Here is a 27,502-nt window from a genome sequence, read left to right on the forward strand (position 1 = left end):
ATGCTATATATAAACATATATGTATACACATATACACCTCATTTTTATTCATTAATAATATGATTTTATGAATCATTAATAATATTAAATATTAGTTTGCTATAATGGGAATTGAATAATGGTTATTAAAATGCTAATGCACATATAATCAGTATGATGTACAATTAGTCCACCATTTTATTTGGTAGGGTTTCAGGAAGAGGGAATAAGACTTTTTAAGATCTACTCTTGTAGATAATAATTACTGCAAATGTATCTAAGATTTTTAAAATTTAATCCATTTCTAAAAATAAAAATTTTCTATTAATAGATAACACAGAGATGGTTCAAAGGTTCCAGTGATAGGTTTTTAGGATAAAAAGACATAGAAATATTTTTCAAAGTCTTACAAAACATCAATTAAGGAATCAGTTGGAGAATGGAAAAAGGAAAAAAAAAGCTATTTTTAAAACTGGTCCTTCCTGATTGATGTCTAGATTGGACCGAACTTGGAGAGGCATACTGAGATCATTTCAGGATACTATTTGAACATGGCCTCAATGTCCCTTAATTTATCTTTTTTTTTTTCAATTGCTGAGTTAGGAATTTCTGGTATTTCTATATGAGGTATTTCCCCCTTTTAATTAGACAGAATTACTCCTGGTCCTGGCTGGACATTTTGATTTATTTTCATTTTCTGGTGGTTCTGATAGTAGAGGTTAGGTAAGGCAGCAAAGTTGTTAATATAGGATTGAACGGAACACGAGAGTTCTGATTTCTTTGTCTGTCTGTCTGTCAGTTAGTCAGTCAATCCAATATTTATTACAAAGACCAGTACAATTAAAAATGATCCAGGAATTTTAGAATAAAATAATAACAAATAAAATCTACGTTGAAATGATAAACTAGCAGCTTATTTATCAGTTGCACATAAACAAGAGCGCAGCATAAACTATAATGTAATAGTCCTTAAATTGTGAAGACCTATAATTATTAGGTAATAAGATTTTCTAGTTTGAAATGTGACTTGTTTCTCTGCTATCAAGGATGATAGTGTGACTTGTGGATTAAATTAAGCTACATGTAATGGGTGATGTTAATTATTATTTAAATCATATTTATAAATATAATTGCGACAAATTAAATATTTCACCCACTAAGTTATTTTATACATAGCAATATATTTAACTGAATCATATTTTTTTTAAATACACTTTATTAATTTTACAATTAAAATAGACCAACAACACATACATAAATGCAAGAGAGAAAAAGAAAACAAGAAAAAAAAAGAATAGAAAGAAAAAGATAGAAAACAATTAAAAACATTTTATCTTCAACAGTTTGTGAGACCTCCTTTTTATCCTTATTTTATGCCATATACACAATTAATCCTTACATATATCTGTGTATCACTACTATGATTCTATCATATCTTCTTTTTCCTTTTAGTGTGAAATCTATCTTTGGTCTATCCATTTGTATCAGCAGTTCCAGCTGTCGTAATATATTGAAGTGTCATTATCTTTTAATACCAAGGTTAATTTGTCCATTTCTGCACAACTAGAAATTTTTTGAATAATCATCTCCTCTGATGGAACATGAGGCTGTTTCCAACATTGTGCAAAAGCCAATCTGGCCACTGTCAAAATATGTATTATTATATATTTCACTTTTTGGGGGTAGTTCTTTATCAAAGATCCCTAGTAGAAAGGACTCTGGTTTAAATTCGATCTGTTCTCTTGTCATTTCCTCCAGCCAATTTCTAATTTTCTGCCAATATTTTTGAGCTTCTGTACAAGACCACTGCATATGGAAGAAAATTCCCTCTCTTTTTTTGCATTTCCAGCAGTTTGGACTCATATTGGGGTGCATCTTCGCTAATCTCAAAGGAGGAAGGTGCCACCTGTAAAACATTTTATAGACATTTTCTTTGTACGCTACCAATTTTATTATTTCTACCCCAGATCTTTTCCCATTCTGTTAAGGTGATACTACGTCCTGTGTTCCTACTCCAGGCTATCATGTTCCCTTTAACAATTTCTTCCTCTAATTCTACTTCTAATAAATAATTAGAATTTTTTTTTTGCCTGATCCTAACAAAATTTTATCTAATTGCTGGAGTTTATTATTAATTACAAATTCTTTCTTGTCCTGTTTGTATCTACTTTGAATTTGAAGATATGCCCACCGATCAATTTTTAATCCCTGATCTTGAAGGTCTTGCCATGATTTCAGATTTCCTTGAGTATCCAATAGGTCCTTATATTTAATCATTTTAGTAATATCCAGATTATTTGGGTGAGTCATTGCCTCCATTGTTGAGATCCAGATTGGTATTTTTAAGTAGTGTTTTTTTCCATATTTTCTTCCAATTAGTCAATAATGAATCTCTGATTAGGTGTCTGTGAAAATATTTCTGGCTAGTTTTCCCAATATCCCATAAAAAAGCATGCCACCCCCTCTGTAAGTCATGACCTTCTAAGAGTAATATTCTCTTATTGCTTAAATTCACCCATTCCTTCAACCATACTAAAGAGGCTGCACTATAATACAACTCCCAATTTGGGAGTGCCAGCCCTCCCCTGCTCTTCATATCCTGCATTGCCTTTAAGTTTATTCTAGGTTTTTTCCCTTGCCAGATGAATTTTGCAGTTATTTTGTTAAGTTCTTCAAAAAACGTTTTGTGTACTTTAATTGGAATCGTCTGAAATATTTAGAGGAATTTTGGAAGAATATTCATTTTAATAGCAGCAATCCTGCCTAATAGTGAAAGTTGCAGTTTTCTCCATGTTTCTAAATCCTTCTTTACCTGTTGCATTAATTTGTCATAATTGTTTTCCTTTAGTGTCTTACAATGTGCTGTCAACCATATTCCTAAATATTTAACTTTCTTTATCACTTATAGTCCCATAACTTCTTCTAGTTCTAACTTCTGTTTTTCTGTTAAATTTTTAATCATTAATTTCATTTTCTTCCAATTAATTTTTAGTCCTGCTACTGCTCCAAATTGTTCTAATTCATTCATCAATTTTTGTCCTCTTTCTCATATCATCCGCAAGCGCTTGCAACTTATATTCTTTCTTAACCTTTAATCCTTTTATGTCTGGTTTCTGTCTAATTCGCATTAATAATGCTTCTAGTGATAATATGAAGAGCAGGGGTGAGAGTGGGCAGCCCTGTCTGACTCCTTTTTCTATTTTTATTGGGCGGGTATATTCCCCGTTTATTATAATATTTGCCTGTTGTATATCATAAATGGTTGTTATAATATTTTCAAATTTGGTGTCTAAATTCATATTATAATTTTTTGGGATTAAAAATTACCAATTTAAGTTATCGAAGGCCTTCTCTGCGTCTAAAAATATAAGCGCTATTTGTTTTTCGGGGTGGCTTTGTAAAATTCTAAAACATCTAATACTATTCTTAAATTATTCCTGATTTGTCTGGTCGGGAGAAATCCATTTTGGTCTTCATGTATATGCTCATTTAAAATTCTTTTTAGTCTACTTGCTATAATAGAAGAAAATATTTTGTAGTCAGTATTTAGCAAAGAAATCAGCCTATAATTTTGTATATATCGGGAATCCGAATCCCCCTTTGGGATCAGTGAAATCAATGCCCCCTCCATGAGTCTGGCATCCTGGCTGCCAATAAGACGTCATTAAAAACTTCCACCATAAGAGATCCTATTTGTTCTACTATTGTCTTGTACAGCTCCCCTGGGATCCCATCTGGCCTGGGGATTTGTTGTTTTTCTGGTTCTTTATTGCTGATTTCAATTCGAACCAAGTGATGTCTTTGTTTAATAATTCTTCCATTTCTTCCCCAAATTGCTTATCCTTCATTTCATCTAAATAGTTTCTTATCCTATCTTTGTTAACCTCTTCCTTTTTATATAACTCTTCAAAATATTTATGGGCAATTTCTTTTTTCTGTTCTATGCCTTGTTGTATATCCCCCTTTCCATCTATTAGCTGATAAATCCATCTTTTTTCTTTCCTTTTTAAAAGTCTATATGATAGCCATCTCCCTGGCTTGATTGGCATGCTCAAAACGAGTTTGTCTAGTTGTATTCAGAATTTGTTTTGCTAGGCGTATTTTTCGCGGAGCTGGCATCATGACGATATGGCATGCGATCTTGGAGGTCTGAGATCACTGCCGATATCTTTGCTCCTGGATGGTCCATTTGGATCTAAACCGTCCCGAAGAGATGGTGAATGTAAAGAGCGCATCCTGTCGATCCCAGGGATGTCGCAAAGTCCCTGATAGATCCAGGAGAAGCTCTTTTTGCCAGCGGCAAAGAGGCAGCCATTAAAGCGGCTGAAGTTGGGACAGCTTCGAAACAAAAGAGAATGGAAGGAGAAAGTGTGCCGGTTTGGTGAGAACTTTTTCTTTATTTTAAGATTTGAAAGGACACCCTAAGGAAAAGAAAGAATCTGTAAAAGTTTTGCCAGAAGTGATTAAGCGGTGATTTTAAACAGGAATGTCAAAGTAATTTTTTTTTTCTCATTGCTGGATCTTCTACACATGATTTTATATTTTGAAACTGGACTGTTTTATTTCTTCTTTCTATTCTTTCTCTCCTTTTTGACTTTATAGTATTCTAGGCTAGAGACTCCCTTTTAGTCATTTTTTAAAATATCTTTTTTCCTTTTTAATTAATTTTTATTATATTTTTGTTTGGAAAAGGAGGGGGAAAGTGAAAGCAGAAGAAACTTTGTAATACTGCCAACTAGAGGCTTGGAAATATTCTATCTTTTTTTTTTCTTGACCAGACAAAGCTGAGAAAGAACTGAGTCTTCTTTTCAAGGACATTGCCTGTTTGATAAGATAGAGGGAAGAGCATGGGAGAGTATTATTGCAGGTGCTCTTCTGGGTTTCTATCAACAGCTGCAGTCTGGTGTTGAAGCTAATAGAAAAAAAGGGGAGTTATAAATTTTAACAAAAGCTTTGGATAATCAAACAAGGTGCAGTGTGCTCTTTTTATTTTATTTTTTAAGCTGTGCTATTTCTTACTTCAACAAAACCCCTCCTTACTAGTTTACTTTTCGTAATAGCTATTTGGATTTTTGGCCTTTGGAACTTGTTTTTCTCTTTCTTTTTGTCTTCTGAAGTCAAATTTTTACGTTTCCTTCCTTTTCTTTTTAAGGGAGTAGTCTCTTTTCTTTTTCTCTGTCCCTCCCTTGCTTTTTTTTTTTTCTATTTACCTTCCATATTGGTTTTTTATTTTTATTTTTGTGGTTTTCTTTTTTTTCTTATGTATCCTTTTATACCTGAGATCTCTTAATTGGATTAAGGTGTATTCTTTTCTCTTTTTAATTTTTTACTTTTTACTTTTTTGTCTTTTTCAGGATTTAACAATTTTTTCTTTTTTGTGTATGTTTATGATCTTTTCTTCCATTTTTGAGTTTTTCCTGCTATCTAGCCAATTGATTGGATTAAGGTATACAAGAACCTGAAGAAATTTTATTATTACTATTATTATTATTGCCACTATTTGGTTTCTTTTTTCCTACTATTTTTATTTGGAATTGCAATTGGTTATTTCACAAGTGGATTAAGGTTTAGAAGAACCTGAAGATTCTGAATTGTCCAAAATGAGTAGGAAACTAACAGCCCCTGGTTCCTCAACTTCTACTTCTTCCTTTTCACCATCTGGAAGACAACGTTCAATACAGACAATGTCACAGCAAGAAAAAGAACAGGAAAAAGTGACCCTGCAGATGATTATGCAAGGAATTCAAAATATTCAAATAAGAACAGAGAACATTGAAAAGAGAACAGAGAACACTGAACAAAAAACAGGGAAAACTGATGAAAAGGTGGACAACGTTCAACAGTATGATGAGAGATTCCAAAAAATTGAAGAAGATAAACAAAGAGATAAGAAGATTGGAGATATTGATAGCAGATTAACTGTGGATGAACAAGATAAAAGTGGGATGCTGAGTTGGGAGATGGACGGATCAGAATTTTATCTCAGATTCCAAAACATAGAGGAAGAAAAGGGACAAAATCTAGTTGAGATAATGATAGAAATTTTGGCTGAAGCTTTGGAAATAACTAAAGAGAAGATGATGGATGGAATAGATGAGGTTTATCGAGTCTTCACAAGATATGCAATGAGAAATAGCTTACCAAGAGAAGTTCACACCAGATTTACAAAGAAAGCCATTAAAACGCAAATATTGCAAGTGGCAAGAGAGAAAACATTGAAATATAAAAACAAGGAGATTGTGGTTCTGAAACAAGTACCCAGAAGAGTGAGAGAGAAGAGAAGAGAATACCGATTTCTGACCAAAATGCTACTTAAAAAGAGGTGAATTATAGATGGCTGATTCCAGAAGGTTTAATGTTCACATGGCAAGATCAGAGACATAGAATTGACTCAATTGAGAAAGCTGAATTATTTTACGCATAATTTTTTGGAGGAAAAGAGGAAGAGGCAGAAAAAGAAATGTCACTAATTGAATTCCAAGAGGACTGCCAAATGACGACTGAAAAAGAGGAAGGTGCAGTAGGTGGAAAGGTGGAAGCCAAAGAACAACATGAATCAAGATCTACGAGAGCTGCTAAACCTAACTACAAAATATAACCATGGAAGAGAAAAAACTGATTACAATTAATATAAATGGACTTAACTCAGCTGTTAAAAGAAGGAAAACTTTCCATAAATTAGAGAATTAAAATTTGATATAATCTTCCTACAAGAAGTACATATCAAAAAGAAACATGAACAACTGTTGATACAGCCAAAATTAGGGAAAATATTTACTTCTTTGACACAATGCAAAAAAAGAGGAGTGGTTTTATACATTAAAGATATTATCTCACCGAAATTGATCTATACTGATCACGATGGAAGAACACTAATGAGTGGAAATAATGGACAATAATATGAAAACACTCCTGATTGCAATCTATGCCCCGAATGACAATCAAGAAGAATTCTATAAAAAATTACATATGAAAATAATTGAACTGGACTATGCTAATATAGTTATGATGGGAGATTTTAATGGAATTGTAGTTAATAAACTGGACTATACAGCACAGAAAACAACAAAGCAAAACAGAAAGACTCTCCCTAAACCTTTTTTTAAATGGTAGATGAAATAAATTTAAAAGATACATGGAGAGAAAGAAATGCTAAAACTAAACAATACACCTTCTATTCAAATAGACATTTATCATGGTCCAGAATAGATATGATATGGATGTCAACAGAATTGTTAGCTAATAGTCAAGAAACAAATATTGAAACAAGTATTTGGGCAGATCACAATCCAATGACAATTAAATGGAAAGGACAAAGAAGATTTAGATGGACGTTAAAAGACTTCACACAGTGGACGGAGAAAGAACTGGCTTTCTGCTTTAGAGAAAACAAAAAAGAAGATTCATCAATTCAGAATGTATGGGATACAATGAAGGCATATGCCAGAGGCTTGATAATAGACTATACAAGGAAAAGAAATACCATGAAAAGACTAGCCTCTAAGGCATTAGAGGATGAGTATAAAGGACTTGAAAAAGAGCTACAGAAAATGCCACAGAAAAAGGACATTAAGTTAAAAATGGATATAATTAAACATAAAATGGGTCTAATAGAAAAAGAAGAATTAGCACAGAAAATCAGAGGTGCTAAACAGAACTACTTTGAAGATGCAAATAAACCAGGTAGATGGGTAGCATATAAATTGAGAAAGGAGAAAGAATCTAGGAAAATATTGCAATTAATAGATGACCAAGGCCAAGTTTGCTATGATAGTAAAGAGAAGGAAATCATATGAGACTATTTTGGGCAACTATACACACGAGAGAATATTGATGAGGAAAGAGTTAAACAGTATTTACAGAATGCTAATTTACCCCAGATACCTAAAGAGATTGAAACAATGTTAGAAAGCAATATAAAGATGATGGAGTTAACTGAAGCACTTAAGAAGCAAAATAATGGAAAGGCACCAGGCCCAGATGGACTTCCGGCAGAATTTTATAAAACACTACAAGAATCGTTGAACCTTCCATTGCTAGAAGTTATGAATTAAGTTATGTTAAAGAAGAAGATACCTAAATCATGGCCAGAAGCTTATATTACACTTTTCCCAAAAGAGGAGGCTGATCCATTACAAATCAAGAACTATAGACCTATTTCCTTACTAAACACAGATTATAAAATTTTTGCTTCAATATTTGCAGAAAGACTTAAAAAATACTTAAACGATTTTATCCATCCTGATCAAAATGGATTTCTGCCAAAGAAACAAATGAAAGATAATGAGAGTAATCTTGGACACTTTGGAATACTACGAGGCACATCCTGAAAAACAAATGGCTCTGATATTTCTAGATGCACAGAAGGCATTTGATAATGTGAATTGGCGATTCATGTTATTACAGCTGGAACAGATGGGCTTTGCTAAAAATTTATTCAAGCAATAGAAGCTATATATCATAAGCAAACAGCAAAGGTAATGACAGAAGGAGAACTGACAGAATCTACTGATATAAGAAAAGGAACAAGACAAGGGTGCCCACTATCACCTCTGTTGTTTGTGTTAACCTTGGAAGTGTTAAACAGAAATATTAGAGAAGAAAGGGATATAAAAGGGATGAAAATTAAAAAGGAAGAATTTAAGTTGCAAGCATTCGCAGATGATCTGGTTTTCATTTTAGAAGACCCACTAGAAACAGCATCAAAATTGATAGAAAAGATAGAGGCATATGGAAAGGTGGCTGGTTTGAAAATAAATAAAGATAAGACAAAGATTTTGACAAAGAATGTGCTATCAAGACAAAAGGAAGAACTGGCAGATTTACTGAAAATTCAGGTCACGAATAAGATCAAGTACTTGGGGATACATTTGACAGCAAGATGCAGTACACTAAAAGAGAATAATTAAATCAAACTTAAGCAGCAGATAGCGCTAGATTTGGCGAAATGGGAAAATTTACAACTGTCATTAATAGGGAGAATATCAACAATCAAGATGAATATATTACCCAGAATTTTATATTTGTTCCAAACAATTCCAGTTAGGCTTGGAAAAGATTATTTTGAGGATTTAAATAAAATTGTTTTGAAATATATATGGCAAGCTAAGAAAGCGAGAATAAAGTTAAAACTTTTGCAAGATGCTAGAATTAGAGGAGGATTTGGTTTGCCTAATTGGGAGTTGTATTATAAAGCTACAAATCTGATGTGGGTTAATGAATGGATAACACTAAGAAATACTAGATTGTTGACATTAGAAGGACATGATTTGTTGTTGAGATGGCATGCTTTTTTATGGCATAAAGGAACTAAAACACAGGGGTATTTTAGAAGACATTATTTACGGGAGTCTCTGTGGTTCAACTGGGAGAAGATTAAAAGACAATGTTATTTGAAAATTCCAGTCTGGCTATTGACTATTGAAGCATTTTCTCATCCTATAACATACAAAAAGGAACAAACAGTCAGATATGGTGAAATATTGAATGAAAAGGGTGAACTTAAATCTATACAAAAACTAGAGGAACAAGGTATAAAGATGAATTGGTTTTCATATGCGCAAATACATTCAAGGTATGATAAAGACTCTAAAACAGAAGGTTTCTACGATAAACTGACTGATTTATATAAGATTTTGACAGGTACTGATGAAAAGGTGATTAAAAAAATTCTATGGATACTTATTAGAAATTAAACTAGAAGAAGAAAAAGCTAAAGAAACAATGATTGCTTGGGGGAAGAATTTTGGATATGGGATTGATTTAGAGAAATGGCAAAAATTGTGGTCTCAAAATTATAAAATGACAATGTCAACAGCATACAAAGAAAATTTGTATAAGATGTTTTACAGGTGGCATTTTCCCCTGACAAGAATAGCAAGAATGTTCAAGAACAAATCTGAAAAATGTTGGAAACGGTTGGCAAGAGTCACGAGGGTGCTTTCTTCCTATTACTTCTTTCCTTTTTTTCTCCCTTCCTTTCCCTTCCCTTCCCAGTAGGCAGCTAAATGGCTGTTGCAACATAAGGAAGTAAGTGAGACTAGCTGGGAAACTGTCATAGAATGTTGAAATGAAGAGTCCTCATGACCACAGTTGCAGCCCAGTTACATTGCCACAATTTCCCCACATTTCGTTTTTCAAGAGTCATGGGTCCTGGATTTGAAACACATTCTGTTGTAAGCCCATTTGGCTAAAAATTATTGTTCTATGATACATTGTTTTGCCCAGTTAAAGATCACAACAGAAAGAGCTTCAATAATATATAAAATGAATAACAAATAACAAAACAACCCAACTCAGAATATTGTTTGGGACAAGTAAAAAAACACAGAATCTTGCAAGCCTGAAAGCACATTTTCCCTCCATGCCAAGAAAGTTGCTAGTTTCTTCTGAATTATTTGCCCCATCCATAGCTATGCTGCAGGCTAAGATTATTTTTATCTGACCATTCCTTGGCTGCACCTCTTCTCTCTATCTCTCAATACCCACATATCATTATGGTCTCTTGCTTGCTAAACATATCACCGAAATCAGCATATTTTGGGTGGTAAGGCTTTAGAACTCTTCTTCTGCTATTATGATTTTTTTAATAGAAATCAAAATGTGGCCTTTACAAAGGGAACTAAAGCTTATCGCCCAATCAAATAATTTGAGACTCATGGACTCAAAGCTAAATAAAATCAACAGTAGGTAGAATTTGGGAGCATTGGAAAGATAGAAATCCAGGTATTCTATATCCAAAAACAATAGGCCTCCGGCTCAGATGAGCTCCCCCCCACCAATGTTTATACAATCACAAGAGCTTGTTGATTGTTGAGGAAGGCCTTCTTCTTTTACAAAATATAAATTCTTCCAAAACTGATCATGACCATGGTATATACACCCAGTCAACCTGAGATATACAGCCCCACAGACACTACTGGATATTATAGCTCTTAGAGCTTGGGGTTTCATTCTTTCCCCACTTTAAGAGTCCATCTATAGCAAGTGGGGCACATTTTCTGAGATAGTGGGACATGGCTGCTTTGCTGGATATGTAGAACAAAATGACTCTAGCTCTTACAGCAGGGGTTCCCAACCCATGGGCTGAGGCCCATTCAGAGTTGAGCCATAGAGGTGACAGGTAAGCACCCACATAGCTCCAATTGTGCAAGCAGCAGGCACATGTGCCCACTGTTTGAGCAAATGAAGCTGTGCGTGCATGCATGTGCACCTACTACTTATACAAAACACTGGTCCACAAACTCGGAAAGGTTGGAGACCACTGTCTTACAATACAAGGCCTACCTGCCTGGAACAAGCTTTTTACTTAGGATGAGACATGGTCTAGCTCTGCCAAAATTTATAAAAAACCTTGAAAGAGAGATGGAAAATATCAGAACATCAAAAAGGGGAATCTTTAACCTGTTTGATTCCTAGGATAAATTTGATCCATCAATATATAAAAAAGGATGGAATAAACCTTGCAGCATATATGGGAATTTTGTTACAAATGATTTATCCAGGATTTTATCTGTTACGCATTTCTGGAACTGATCCATTAAATGGCCTTAAATCTATTCATGGGCCCTAAATAGATACAGAAAAATGTAAAATAATATAAAATTGCAAGTCTTTTTCTGTAATATACATCACATTATTTTAGTTTAAGTTTACTTCAGCTACAGTCATATCACTGCTCAGAGATTCATTAAACTTCCCTTTGTGCTATGAGCATTATGATAAAAGGTGGTTGATAATTATTTGCATAACTTCTGAAATGGTAATAGTCTGTATTGCTGTTGAGTTTCATATTAAGTCATAGCGATAAAGTTAGAACAATCATAGCCACATACAAAGATGAAATGATTCTGTTTCTGTTGCTGTGTTGAAATTTTATTTACTGTGGGTAAAACAGATTTGCAAAATTCACAGTTAACTTAAAACAACCTTTTATTCATAGGCTTGACTGCCTTCAGGAAGAAAAGAACATCTGGTTACTTAAGGAACACAATATGTTCATTTCTATTACTTTTGTTTCTAATTGTTGTTTTTTTAATTTATTTGAACAACTCAAGTTAGAATGATTTTTTTTATTCTAGAAAAAAACATTTATTTGACATAGATTTAAAACAGACAAATCAATACACACACACACACACACACACACACACACACACACACACACATTTTACAGTGTATATTGAGCAATGGTTAATTTTTTTTTCTTTATCTTTATCATTGACGTGATCTGCCTTGTTACAATAACTCCTTCGTTCTTTTAAAGTTTTAATTTCTCTATATAGTTTAATTTCTCTATATAGTTTATAATTTTTCTCTATATAGTTCAAAATGCATGTCTTCTGTCATTTCCATAACTTATCCAAATATCAAATATTACCTTTTCTTTAACCAATCATACCAAATGTTCCATATTTCATAATAGTCGCTATCTTGTTTATTTTTTAACAATTTGGTTAGGCTATCCATCTCAGCACATTCATGTATTTTTTTAATTGCCATAGCCTCTGAAGGAATGAAAGACAGTTTCCAGTTTTGTGCGTAGGTTATTCTGGCCAAAATTATGACGTGCAAAATTAAATATTGATATTTTTTCTCCATGTTTAAATCCATCATACTTAGCAGAAAGGTTTCGGGTTCAATTTTTAAATTTTGTTTTGTTATATTTAAAATCCAATTTCTAATATTTCTCCAAAACTTCTGAGCACATGGGCAAGTCCACCACATGTGAAAATATGTTTCATGTGCGTAGTTACATTTCCAACAGTTGGTTGGTAGGTTGGGGAACATCTTAGCCAGTCTCGCGGGAGGTAGGTGCCAGCGATGAACCATTTTATATACATTTTCTTTATATGAGACTGACATGGTTAATTTGTAATTTGTTTGCCAGATGTGTTCCCACTTATCTAATTCAATACTATGACCCACGTTTTTAGCCCAAATTATCATAGATTCTGTGACTATTTCTTTTAATTTGTAATCCAAAAGATATTTATATGTTTTACTAATTGTTTTCTTTTCCACTCCTAGCCATATTTTATCTAATTCTTGTGGGATCGTATTAAAGCCAAATTGTTCTCTATCTTTTTTATAACGGGTTTGTATTTGTGCAAAGGGCCACCATGCTATCTCCTTTCCTTGAATTTGTATTTGGGTCCTATTTTTAAGCTCTCCAATATCATGTAGTAAATCTTTATATCTGACAATATTTTCATAATCCAATAGATTTGGATATGTGACCGATTCCAATGTAGATAGCCATAATGGAACCTTTGGGTAGTGGTTTTTTTAAATCTTTCACCAGATGTTGGACAACACATTTCTTACATGGTGCCTTGGGAAATATGAATGTTGTTTAGATTTTCCATCCCACATGAAGGCGTGCCAGCCATCCCACATGAAGGCGTGCCAGCCAAGTTGGAGATCAAAACCTTCTAATACTAATAACCTTCTATTTTCTAATTTAACCCAATCCTTAAGCCAGTTTACTATAGCAGCATCATAATATAATTCAAAATCTGGAAGGCCAAATCCTCCTTTTTTCTTGGCATCCTGTAATAATTTATATTTCACTCTGGGTTTTTTCCTCTGCCATATAAATTTAGATATACATTTGTTTAATTCTACAAAAAAGTTCTTTTCCAACTTGATTGGCACTGTCTGAAACAGGAACAACAGTTTTGGCAAAATATTCATTTTTACTGTCGAAATACATCCCAATAGCGCTAACTGCAATTTGGCCCAATTATCTAAATCTTTAACTATTTGCGTTATTAACTTATCATAGTTATCTTTTTTAATCGACAAACATCTAGCAGTCAACCAGATCCCTAAGTATTTTACTTTATTTACCACCTTCATACCTAATGTATTTGCTAGTTCTTCCTTCTGCTCCTTTGTACAGTTTTTTGTTAACACTTCTGTTTTTTCTTTGTTAATGTTTAACCCTGCTACCTTTCCATATTCTTCTATTTCTCTTAGTAGAATAGGGCTCGTTTCTAAGGGTTCTTCTAATATAAATGGCATATCATCAGCGAATGCCTGGAGTTTATATTTCTCTTTTTTAATTTTTAGTCCTCTAATCTCTTGATTTTGTCTAATTTATACTAAGAGAATCTCTTCTGCCAATATATACAGTAGGGGAGCTAGGGGGCAGCCTTGTCTTACTCTCTTATTTATCTTTATGGTATCTGTATTTTCCCCATTTATTAATATTTTTGCGGTTTGCATGTTATAAATTGTCTTAATAAATCCTATAAAATTTTCACCAAATTTCATGCCTATCAGTTGTTTAATAAGGAAGTTCCAATTCAGGTTGTCAAAAGCCTTCTGGGCGTCTAAAAATATCAGTGTCATTGTCTTGGTTGAGTTTACTTTATAATATTCTAATATATTCATAATGGTTCTTGTATTTGTTTTTATTTGCCTATGGGGGAGGAAGCCTTTCTGATCAGTGTGGATAATTCTACTTAATACTCTCTTTAATCTTTCTGCCAATATTGTAGCCATTATTTTGTAATCTACATTTAAAAGTGATATTGGTCTATAGTTTTGAATTTTTGTGGGTCTGATTGTTCTTTATAAATAAGGGTAATATATGCTTCCAACCATGATTTAGGCACGTTAGCATTCTTCAGGGTTTCATTGTACAAATGCACCAATATCTCCTCTATTGTTTCTTGGAACTTCTTATAGAATTCCGAAGGAATTCCATCTGGGCCAGGGGTCTTATTTGCTTTTTGTGTTCCAATTGCCTTCCTAATTTCTTCTATAGATATTTTATTATTCAAATTTTGTTTCTCTTCATCAGTAATTTCGGGCAAGTTCTTTTCATTCAAATATTGATCAATAGATTCTTCTGGTATTTCTTCCTGTTTATACAATTTCATAAAAAACTCCTTAGCAATTTCTTTCTTTTCTTGGGTCTGCGTGCATAATTTCCCTTCCTGATCTTGGAGAGCTACGATTGTTCTCTTTTCTTGTTCTCTTTTAATTTGATGGGCTAACCACCTCCCCGGCTTATTTGTGTTTTCAAAGTAATTTTGTTTTGCTAAATTAATTTTTCAGGCCAAATCTTCCTGTACATTTAGATTTATTTTATGTTTTACAAGATCAATTTCTTTCTTAGTGTTTGAATTGTTTGGGTCCTTTTGTTTACTTATTTCCAAATCTTTCAGTTTCTCCCTCCATATGTTTTGTTGCTGTCTTTTTTCCTTTTTTCTTTTTAATACTATAAGCAATAGTTAGACCTCTCACATAGGCTTTGGCCGTATCCCAAAGATTCTGTAGAGAGGTATGTACTCTTTTGTTTATTTCAAAAAATACGTTCAATTCTTTCTTTATCATTTCAATATATTCTTTATCTCTTAATATGGTATTGTTAAATGCCCATCTTCCAATTTTTCTCTTTCCTTTCCACTTAATTTGAATGGGATTATGGTCAGCCCATAGATTTGGCAAAATCTCGATCCTTTCAATATTCTCCATTAACCCAGGGTCCATCCATATCTGATCTATTCTGGACCAAGAGTGGTGGGGGTTCGAAAAAAGGTATATTGTTTTTTATTTGGATTTAATTCTCTCCACACATCTTTCAAGTTAAGTCCTCTTACCATATTATTAAAAGACAAAGGAGTATTCTCCTTTCCTTTTTTTTTTTGGGGGAGTTCTATAATCTTTATCTTTGTCTGGGACTGCATTATAGTCTCCTACAATGCATATATTAGTATACTCAAATTCTATTATCTTATGGTGAAGCCTATTATAAAAGTCTTTTTGGTTTGTATTCGGGGCATATATTGTGACTAATAACATCTTTTTCTGATTTACATTCATTTCTATAAAAAGCATTCTCCCTTCTGGATCTTTGTATATTTGTTTATGTTGCAACCAATCCTTTACATATACTACAATACCACCCCCCCTTTTTTTTTTTGTTTGCAAGTGCCGAGTACATTTTACCCAAATTTATATTCTTTAAGAGGTCTGCTTGATTGTCTGGAATATGCACTTGGATGCAAGTTATGTCAGTGTTTTGTTTTTTAAGTTTCTCAAATATCTGTTTTCTTTTTGATGATAGATTTAGACCATTGATATTGACTGAAAATAAAGTGATTTCTCTATCAGTGTCACTGACTGTGTGAGACATTTCTTGTTTCATTTCTTGTTCTAGGCTCTCTTTTTCTTAGTCTGTTGCCTTCCCCTTCTTCTCTAAGATTTGGGGGTTCAGAGTGTGAATCAGATTCTTTTTCTCCAGAGAGTTGTTCTTCTTGGCTTCTTGTATTTAGGTCGTCTCTACTTTCTTGTTCTTCCTCGGGTCCTAGGTATTGTTCACAAAATTACTGTGCTTTTTCAATTGTATCAATTTTGTATTTTTTGTCCTGCTACGAAACTAAAAGCCCCTCTGGGGTGAGCCACCTAAATGGAATACCATTTCTAATAAGCCGAGTTGATAAAAATTGGTAGCCCCTTCTCTGCTCTCTGACTCTCCTAGGTATTTGTTTCAGTGTAACCACTTCATGATCTTTGTATACAAGTGGTTCATCTCTGGTCTTACTATAGAGCAGGTCTCGTGTTATCTTCCTTGCAAACCGAATATGAACCTCTCGGGGTAGTCTGTCTCCTCGCATAGTATGTATATACTCTGTAGACCTTGTCTACATCAATTTCAATTTCCAGTTTGGGTTTCTGTAAAGCCGCCGCTATCAGATTTGTCATAATTGCACATAAATCTTCCTTTTTGTCTTCCACCACATTTTGGAACCTAAGATGAAATGATGCCTTCTTTAATTCCATGTGTACCATCGAATCCCGGAGTTTGCAGTAGAGCACTTTCCAATTTTGTTCTGAATCCTCTAATTTCTTCTCCACCATCTCCGTTCTTGCCTCTACTAAATTTAATTTCTGTTCATTTTTTATCACTTTTTCCTGCATCTTTCCAATCTTACTATTCAAATTTTGTATTTCATTTTTCACTTGTCCTATTTCAGTTCTCATCTCTATTTTCATATCTCACAAGATACAATATTTATTCAAATCATATCAATTTGTATTTCTAAGTAATTTTGAGAAAGATATTTTTATTTTGAAGAAGTGCAGCCTGTATGGAATGTAGTATATATATTCTGAATACATGTATTAAGTAAAAGAGAATTTTGGAGTTTACCCTCCAAAATCTAATAGGTCCCCCATGTTCTAAACTCACTAAGCTAGATTAAGACTTAGGAAACTTTGGAGAAGTCCCAATGAAATTTCTTGGATTTAAATTAAACACTACATTAGGGCACATGGGCTTCAAAGCATCTATTCCAAGAGCAATTAACTTTAATCCAACTTCTGTTTCTTATTCTAAGAAACATTGATTTTGTTCTTCTAGTAGTTTGGTTTTGTAAGCAACAGTGCTTTGCAAATATTGTAGCTAAAATGACAGACTTTCTACTTGCAATTAGTAAGATAGTAGTCAAGACCAAATAAATTTTAATACAATCATTCAAAATGCATGCAAATATCCTCAGAATTCAGGACTAATTTGGCGTCAACAGACATTAGCAAAAGCATACAATAGAGAATTAAAAACAGCCATTTGGACTTTGTCCAGTACAGAAATCCAGATCAAACAATTCCAGGTAGATAGATTGATAACTGTTTAATTTTTTGTAAAATCCAAAGAAGGGGGGAGATCTCTTTGCAAAACTGTTGCCATTATTGAAATGCACTCACTGTAAGGATATTTTCCCATATTTTTTTATTAGAATATACCTTTCTGTGTACTTTTGTGCATCTGGATATTACTCTTAATATCCCAGTTTAAATTACAGGCACCAGAGCTATGCCAATAATGACTCTATTTAAAAACCAAACAGCCATGTGAAAAATCTGCCTTTTATGAAGACAGAAATATCCATATTTTCTAAATACAGAAAAATAAAACATTGTTTTACATAACCATTTTTTTCTGACCATTTTTAAAAATTATTGTCTATTTACCAGAGCACCCAGTAAAAAAATCCATGATTATATTTTTCTTGCTACTGAAGAATATTCAATTTTAAAAGTACATTATTTTCTGCTTTAAATTTCATAGATTTAAGATGCATTCTTGGATGCTTTAAGTATGAATAAGAAAGATAGCTTATTTAGCATTAAAACAAACACCACACACATGAAGGAGGTTGGAAAATTTAACATTAAAAATAAGTTCTATGTGTCATACACATCTATTGAGCCTATTTAAAGACATTCTTCAAGAAAGCATTAACTATGAATTGTGCATTAAGACTTCAGATTGCAAAGATGGCTCTCTAGAAATACGATCACAACTGCAAATTGCTTTTAAAAAGGTAAGGAGATTTGATATCCAAACTGTATTTCATTCCCTATATATGGATTTTAATGTTAATTTTTATATATTGTTTTACTTATGGTTACATTAAATTGCATACTGCCCCACTCTCTGCGAGGGAGATGCGCAATTTACAAATATGAAATATAAATAAATACAATTATATTTTAATAGTTATCACAAACTTTAATATGTGTTTACAATGATACATTTTTTGTGTCTTCAGTTAGGAAAAAAACTGCAATTTGTCAAACACAAATGTAACTCCCATTATTGGCATAAAACACCTGTTACAGGTAATCTTCAACTTACGGCCACAATTGAGACAAAATTTCTGTTGCTAAGTAAGATATTTGTTAAGTGAATTTTGCTCCAAGTTATGACCTTTCTTGACACAGTTGTTAAGCGAATCAACTGCAGTTGTTAAGTGAATCTGGCTTCTCCATTGACTTTGCTTGTCTGAAGTTCACAAAAGGTGATTACATGACAGCAGGACACTGCAAGTGTCACATATGAGTCATTTGCTAAGTGTCTGAATTTTGATCACATGACCAGGGTATGCTGCAATGGTCAGAAGTGTGAAAAATGGTCCTCAATCATTTAGGATCTGTGTCTTTGTAACTTTGAATGATAAATAAACTGTTGTAGGTTGAAAACTACCAGTATTTGTCAAACACAGAGATAAAATCTTTTAAATATTATTTGTTTGATTCACAGTATGTTATACTCAGAGGAGAGTATAGTGAAATGAATAACTTCTCAGTAATTTCAGTCACATATGAATCTGAAAACAATCATTAGGTTTCCGATGAACCATGGTTTGTGTAAATGAAAAGTGAAATGGTTTATACAAGCACCAGATTTGTGCTAAGTGGCACATATAATGCAGTCTGCTCTGGTATATCCTGAATTATCACCCAAACTTTGAGAGGTAATGTCTTTTGATATATCTTTCTGAATTGGGCTGTTTTGTTCTAAGCTCAACACATCTCTCCACTTTTTTTGCTCCCAATTTCACTTGTTCTATTAGTGATTTTAAAATTTGGCAATTGATAAAATTTAGCATAACTTACCTTTGGATCTCTGAGAAAAAGGGCTTTCAAGATTAATGAATGAACATCCCCGATAGGTGGATAGTGCATCAAAAGGCCCAAGCAAGTCTGATAATTACTTGATATCACTAAAAGAAAAGAAAACACTGTAATTAAATGGCTGGCAGTTGCTTGACTATAAAATACAGTCAAGAGTTATTTGGCATTTCATTATGAGGCAGAAGTGAAAAGAAAGGAAAACTCAGAAAAAAAAGAGAAGAGAGAAAAGCCAGAAGTAGGGTAAAACTGAAAGGTAAGAGAAAGGAAAAGGGTGTCTGGTGGAATGCATCCCAAAGCATAGTAGGAAGGGGCTCTTTCCCAGAAAGCAATGAGACAGCTTGAACCTGGAACCTCTGGAGTGTAGGTAAAGGATGAAGGCAAACCCTGCTTCAACAGAATAGTTCTAGAGACAGATAAATAAAGTTTTGAATTATTTATAAATATTTGATCCACCAAATAAAAGAAAAACAGGTAATATATTTCATAATCTTCATGATTAAAAATACTAAGTAATCAGATGAAAGAAGGGGAGGAGGAGGAAGAAAATCGATAATGGATTATATAAATATCAGAACACTTTTATCATTTTGGGAGACTGGTGGTGAGATTTTAAAACTATACTTATTTGGAGACAAAATAAATTTAAAAGTTATGATAATTTTGCTCAAATAAATCCAGTGCCAATTTATCCTTTTCCAGTTATGAATTGAAACTGAAAATTAAACAGTTTAACAGAGAATAAATAATTTTAATTAAACATATCCAATGTGTTTAAAGTATTCTAGATATGTTCCAAATATATCCAACACCATCAATAAAACTAGGTCTCACATCACTAACCTCTTGATTTCAATTCATTCTTAACTGGGCCCAACTTAGTAATAATATTACCAAATACTACAGCATTACTTTCAATACATTTACTTCTGAAACAATTGAGAACAAACCTGATTTGTTTCTATTCATAAAGAATACAGAACATCATCCACTTCTGTGTTAAAATTAAATTCTGTTAGATTTTTAATTCTAGGAAGCAAGCCAAGTTGCTATTTGACTGTCTTTATCTGGCATGATAGGAAAATTAAACAAAATTATAAGTAAGATTAAATACATATATTTAGGTAGCTGTTTACATACTATGTAAACTGCTTTAATTCTATAGTACAGCCTAAATCTTGATACTATATCTGTCATAGCAGCTTATGATTATTACTCTAAAAATATTTGCCCTACGAGACATTCATAGGTAGTATTATTTTATAAACATATTTTAGAATAACTTCAATTTTTCAAAATTTCAGTTATATAAATACTATTCCTTTCATTAATTAAAAATCTTAGAGAAAAATATTTTTGGAGAACATGGAAAAATCACTGCAACTAAATGAAAATCATACAAATATATTGGCTGTTTAACAGAATTGGGCATTTAGGAGAACGATTCTGTCCCTCTCTTCTTCCATATGAGTCATCATTTGGTGCCTTTCCATCATTATTTGAAGAGTTTTATGAGGAAAAGTTGCAGGACAGGGCAAAATGAATAATTATAATTGATAGTGGGAGGCACTTTATCATCTTCATTTCTGCTGCTGAACTGACAGCTTGTAATTTTATACATCTGCTTTCATTTATAAAGCTTTTGCTTATCCTACTCATTCTTTATCTGTTCACTTTCTTTTTTCTTTTGTTTTTCTTGTTCATGTACAGATACCTGCTTTTTTCTTTCTTTCTACTTGAAGTTACTATAATGAATAGAATATAAAGGGCTCAGTCAAGATATCTTTCTGCTGAATATAATAAACGGACTGTGCATTATATAGAACCAATCAAATGAAATGTAGCACACTATAAAGGCAGTTATGATAAGAAATCCTTCAACATTGTTTTATAAACAATGTTGAAAGTAGTTAGCATATCCTTAATGGGTTTTCTGAAGTGGTGTTTGATTTATTTTCTTCAAACACTTTTTTAACATTGTAACTGAAACCAGATTTTATATTTCCTCTGTTGATTGTTTCTTGGGAAAAAAAGAGTGGATATATGATATTAAAGATGATTTTGGTAAATAGAATGGATTCAGTAATGATTAGAATATTGACAGTAAATTAGTTACAGGTACTATAAAAGAGCAATCAAGAAACTGTTGTACATAAATAATTATGAACAATGGTGAGGGACTAAACAACTATTTTTATTCAAATGTGGCTATTGGAGAAATATTAGAGTTAATTATTGTCTGTATCATTTAAAATGCAACCTCAAGGTCCATTAAGGTTTAATGCAGAGATAAATCTCATAAAGAAAAATGAATAAAACCCACTGTGTTCATTTACGTTTTAGTCATTTAGTAAATGTGCTTAGATTTGCAGTCTTAGTACTGGAATTCATTCAACATGAACATAAATGAATATAATTACCTAATAACTATAATAGTAAAATTCAAATACATTAAAAAAAATGACAAAATTTTATAGTACAATCCTATATATGCTAAAGAATTAGGAATAATGTAGACAAATATATTTAGTCAGAAGTAATTTCATCTATATTTAATGGGATTTATCCTCAAATCAGCATGTTTAAATTCTTGTATCTCACATTAAAATTCCATCACAAAGAAAGCAAAATATAGCTTATGGAAAAGACACATGAAAACATACAGAATAGTCAACTTTATTATTTATTGCACCTTAAATTCTCAGTATGATAAAAAAAATCAAGATGCTTATGAAATTTCTACTGAATTTATAAATAGATTTTTAATTATAACATAAGATTCGTTATTAAATTTGCTTTCAGACAATTGCTGAAATGTTCTAGTACAAACCAAATTTTAAAAAGATAGTAATTATTAGTGGCTTTTAAAGGCTTATAATGCTACACAGTAGCCAACATCCATTTCTCATTATTTTCCACAGGGAAAATTGTATAAGTATCTTTATGTGGTACTACTTTTTAAATCCTAAAGCCTAATAGCAAGGATTAATACCTCTGATCCCATTTCTTAATAATTCTTTGTCTGAATAGTGGTTACTTAGTTTCTGTTGCAACAATATGTTGATTGCCATCCTGGGGCAGAGGGATGAAAATTTATATAAATTGTTTTGTCATAAGTATAATGCAATGCCAAAGTGGTGAAAATGAACAGTTGCTTTTCTGTGAACTGGAATAGGTAGAGTTATTTGTAACTTCTTGCATGTTCTTACTCATCTGAAATCTACTGAGCATTTTTCCCCAGCAGACATGTTTAAAATACATGCTTTAAACCAGGTCTTCCTGCTTAGATCTTTGACAACAGCAGTAATGCCATCATTTAACATAGTACTTCTTTCCACCATGTTTGAATCAGCAATATGGGATATATACAGTAAATGTGCATCGTATTCCACAGAGCTGTTGATTAGATTGGGGTTGGTGGCATAGGTAAAGGCCAACTGCAAAAAAATCTTAGCAAGAGAGTATGAAAATGCCTACAGCTTTTTCCAAAGCTAGTAATCTTTAAAAAATTCAAACAACATTTGATATAATACAGGGATATTTTGAAAAGCAATGCACACAGTTGCAATAAAAAAGGCAGCCTTTTGTTTATTTTAGATACTAAATGCATTTGGTTGGTTGGTTTGATCAAATAACATTGTGGTTTTTGTGTGTGTGTGTGTGTGAGAGAGAGAGATAAAATGTTTATTTTCTATAGTGTTTCAAAAATGAAAAAACCCTGCAAATACAAATCAAATTTTCATAAAAGAATGAACCACAAGATACAGTCTATACTGTGAAGTAAGCAAAGAAAATACTGTTTTTTCATCAGTGCCTGAAAACAAAACAAATACGAGTCTGCCAGATGTTAAGCATTCCTCAGCATCAAAAAATACTAATATATTAAACATGCAAAGAGGGTTTCCACAGAGTAGCTAATGGCAGACAGAAATTTTGCTCCTTAGAGAATACTAACCTGTAGTATGTCTTCTTTGTTTTTCCTTCCAAATGCAAGGTGAAAATATGCACAACTTTATATATAAGACTTCATATATATTTATATTTGCATTATGATGAGTGGTTGTACAGTCATCAAATTAGACTAGATTTGGTATTTTTGTCCAGCTACAGAATCCTTCCAAAGGACCTATATAGTTTTTATTATGAATGAGTTATCTAGTTTGATTTACAGTCTAAGGCAGGTGGAAACTTAACAATTCAAATCCTAATCAAGGATTTAAGAATTTTTAATTTCTATTTTATTTTATTATATTACCTGACTCTTAAGATGATTCATGGAACAAAAAGGCTTCATGCATCCTAGTCTGAAGCTTGGGATAACAACTAATAGCTCAGTTTTTGAAGCAGAAGGAAGAGGCATGATAAACATTGCTAGATGCTATATATTATGCAAGATTGAAATAAAAATTAATGAATTAAGAGAGTAATTCCATTTATTTTTGAAAGATACAGAGAAACTCCCCAAAACATTTTTTAAAATAATTATTGTTTTAGAATAATTATTTGCACCGATTTGAACAAGGAACATTTCCAATCTGAGTCAATTGTCATCTTTTCAAAATGCTCACAATATTATCACCAAAATTAGTGATTGCAATCAATAATAAATTAAGGTCAACATTCAATTTCAAATTGATTTCTGACATACTAACAATATCTGATGTTTGAAGGAGAAAATGATTTATTTTTGGAATGAGATTTGATGAACAGATCCCTGGGTATAACTTTACTTTATTGTCATTGCACCTTATGCAACGAAATCAAACACCATCTTCAGTGCACATCATGACCATGACCATGAAAATAAACACAAACACATATCCTTCACCCTTCACACATTGAACCAGAAACCCACAACACCACACCAACACTGCACATACAGCAGAATTCATAAGAGCTACTGCCCTGGGATAGAAGCTGTTTTTCAGCCTATTTGTCCTTGTTGTTATTATTCTGTACCATCTGCCAGATGATAATAGTTCAAAAAAAGGGTATCCAGGATGAGATGGATCTTTGAGGATGTTTTGAACTTTCTTAAGGCAGCGGGAGCTATAAAGCTCTTCCAAAGAGGGGAGAGGGCAACCAACGATCTTCTGGGCAATGACATTAACCCTCTGGAGTGCTTTCCTATCTGTCACTGTGCAATTGACAAACCATACAGAGATGCAGTATGTTAAAATGCTCTCTATGGTACAGCGGTAGGAGGTCACTAGCAGTTTTTCATTCAGTTGTTGTTTTCTGAGAAGTCTCAGGTAGTATAATCTCTGCTGGGCCCTTTTGACCAGGGCTGCAATGTGGGCACCCCAGGTCAGGTCCTCTTTTAGGGTAATACCCAGAAACTTAAAACTGGCCACTTGCTCCACTCGGTCTCCATTGATAAGCAAGGGCTGGATGTCTGATCTGTTCCTTCTATAATCCACTATAAGCTCCTTGGTCTTATTGGTGTTGAGGATGAAGTTAATGTCTGCACACCACGAAAGCAACCGGTCCACCTCATCTCGGTAGGCAGACTCATTGCCCCTGGAGATAAATCCCACCACTGTTGTATCATCTGCAAATTTAGCAATAATATTAGTAGCGTGAGTGGGAATGCAGTCATGCACATAAAGAGTATAGAGTAAGGGACTCAAAAGGCAATCCTGTAGTGTACCAGTGTTAAGAATAAGAGGTATGATTACCTAATCTGACCCTCTGTGAGTGGCCAGACAGGAAATCCATAATCCAAAGGCAGATTGAATTAGAAAGCCCAAGGTCCAGAAGTTTAGACACTAGTCTATGTGGAAGAATTGTGTTAAATGCAGTTAACAGGTCTTAAGTAAATAAAGCTAAGATAAATTTAGCACTTGGAATGCATTATATTTATTTAGGCTTCAAAAAGTAAAAGTAGGCTTCAGAAATTCAAGTGTTCTGTGTTAGGTAACTGTTGTCTTCTCATATTTTTTTGGTAAAACAAAAGCACTTTCTATACACAATAAATCACAAGAGATATTATGCGTATTTTTAGGAATAACAGAAGTTTTTTATCAATATACTGAGCATTATGGGCACTCAATATGAATGATATAATATTGGTTAATGTATGCTAGTTCTTACATTACCTACATATTTGTTCAAAATATTGAATTTTCGGAAATATGTTTCATAGGCCATGTAAATAAATAAGCAGAGAAAATAATGTTTGGCATGGACATATAAACACCTAGTTGTAGATTCAATTAGTCACATTTGGGTGGCCCCATGGTTTATTTCTATGATTAAACTCTAAATGGAAACTTGTTTTTTGATGTATGCAAGCTATAAGCATAATCTGCTTTGCTAAAACTTTATTTACTTTTTATCTAGTCTATTTGTATTCCTGAAAATATGTAGAGGTATTTCATAAAAACATCATTTGCAATGCACGCTCCAATTTTAACATTAAAAATATTCATACTAAGAAAGGAATTGAAATACATATTATAATCCTCAACAAACAGGAATTTCACTTGTGCTTGTTTACAAATTAGCCTACATGTCAGCCACAATTTTCTATGCTTTTTCAATCCTAATCTCCTATGTCAGAAGATCTGGAGAATACTACTACAGAATATACCATAATAGGTGACACTTAAACTGCATAGTGTTTTCTTCTGTCAATTTAGATACTATAATCCCAAATGTATGAGATATTGTTAAATTCTACTTTTCAGCAGTCCCAGCCAGCACGGAAAATTATAAAGAATTTTGATTTAGGAAAATGTTGAGGTTGCAAATTCTCTAATCTTGAATTAGAAGGAATGAGAGGCTCATAACTGAGATGCCTTTCCTGTTGTGGTACCTGCCATATGGAATAATGTCTTCTCTGAAATGGTTGACCTCTACTCTGTTAGTCTTCAGGAAGATTCTAAAAACTTGATTTTACCTTTACCTTGAAGGTCTCTCCTTACTTGTTTCATCTAGTGATTAAAGCACCAGGCTAAAAAAGTGTGAAACTATGAGTTCTAGTCCTACCTTTATCATGAAGGGCAGCTGGGTGATCTACACTCTCTCAGCCCAGTTCACCTCACGGGGTTGTTGTAGGAAAAATAGGAGGTGAAGGTGAGTTTGCTATGGTTGCCACCTTGAATTATTTGTAAGGTATTATACAAACAAACAAACAAACTTTGGGCCAGGATGTCAAGTGAAACTAGTTTTTGAGAAATAGAGTATAAGTTTGGTGTGGTACAAGAATATATTATTGTTACGTTTATTTTGGCCTTATTCTTGTTGATGTTGCTGATTTTAAATATGTGTGTTTCCTTTGTTTATATTAATATATACTACCTGTACATGTATACCTGGCAAGTAGTTATTTTATTATGCGTAAGGTAAAAGGCAAGTCTTCAACATTCATCTGAGTAAATCTGAAGATGGCTGACCTTTTGTGACAAGTTAGCTATGTTTAAAATGCCTTATGTGAATCTTTTAGGATGAATAAATCTATAGAGCAAATCTATAGAAAGATAAACCTGGGTGGTTAATTTGTTAGTTGATCAAACATGGACAAGATTGCACTATGGTGTTCAAAATAATAATCTAAAAAGATGGTAGTTACAATTATGCATTTAAAATTTTTAGGAAAAAGCAGACATTATATATATAATGTTGTGCAGTCTTAGATATTATTTGAATTATGCAAAAATAATTCAGAACTTAGACTTTCAAAGCACGTATCGTAACTAGTTTGATACATACTTAACTTAGAATTAAGCATTTCAATGTTTTTGCACACATACATATACACACACACATACTCCTTTTTGTCTTAAGAACCTTGACACAAATAAATCCACACATTAGACATTTATAAAAAATGAAAATAGGACCAAAACTGAACCTAAAATTTCTATTGTTAACTGAGACATTTGTTAAATGAGTTTTGTGACCTTTCTTGCCACAGTGTTAAGTGAATCACTGTTAAGTGAATCACAGTTGATAAGATAGTAACATGATTGTTAAGTCAATCTGGCTTCCCCATTGTCTTTGCTTGTCATAAGGTCACAAAAAGGGATCACATTATCCTGGGAATCTGCAACCATCATAAATATGAGTCAGTTGCCAAACATTTGAATTTTGA

General features: G+C 32.9%; 1 protein-coding gene across 6 annotated transcripts in view; it reads right to left on the bottom strand.

Annotated features, from left to right (window-relative positions):
* The window catches only part of TBC1D5 (TBC1 domain family member 5), a 438,974-nt gene that overhangs the window by 64,207 nt on the left and 347,265 nt on the right, over positions 1–27,502 (bottom strand). For all 6 annotated transcript variants that reach the window (XM_087917673.1, XM_026708141.2, XM_087917675.1 and 3 more), the window contains one exon: positions 19,393–19,499. In XM_087917673.1, the coding sequence (XP_087773799.1) occupies positions 19,393–19,499 (107 nt within the window). The remainder of the gene's footprint in view (positions 1–19,392; positions 19,500–27,502) is intronic.

The sequence above is a fragment of the Pseudonaja textilis genome, chromosome Z (genome assembly GCF_049901715.1).
Source record: "Pseudonaja textilis isolate UNSWEBS1 chromosome Z, rPseTex1.2, whole genome shotgun sequence".
Taxonomy (NCBI): domain Eukaryota; kingdom Metazoa; phylum Chordata; class Lepidosauria; order Squamata; family Elapidae; genus Pseudonaja; species Pseudonaja textilis.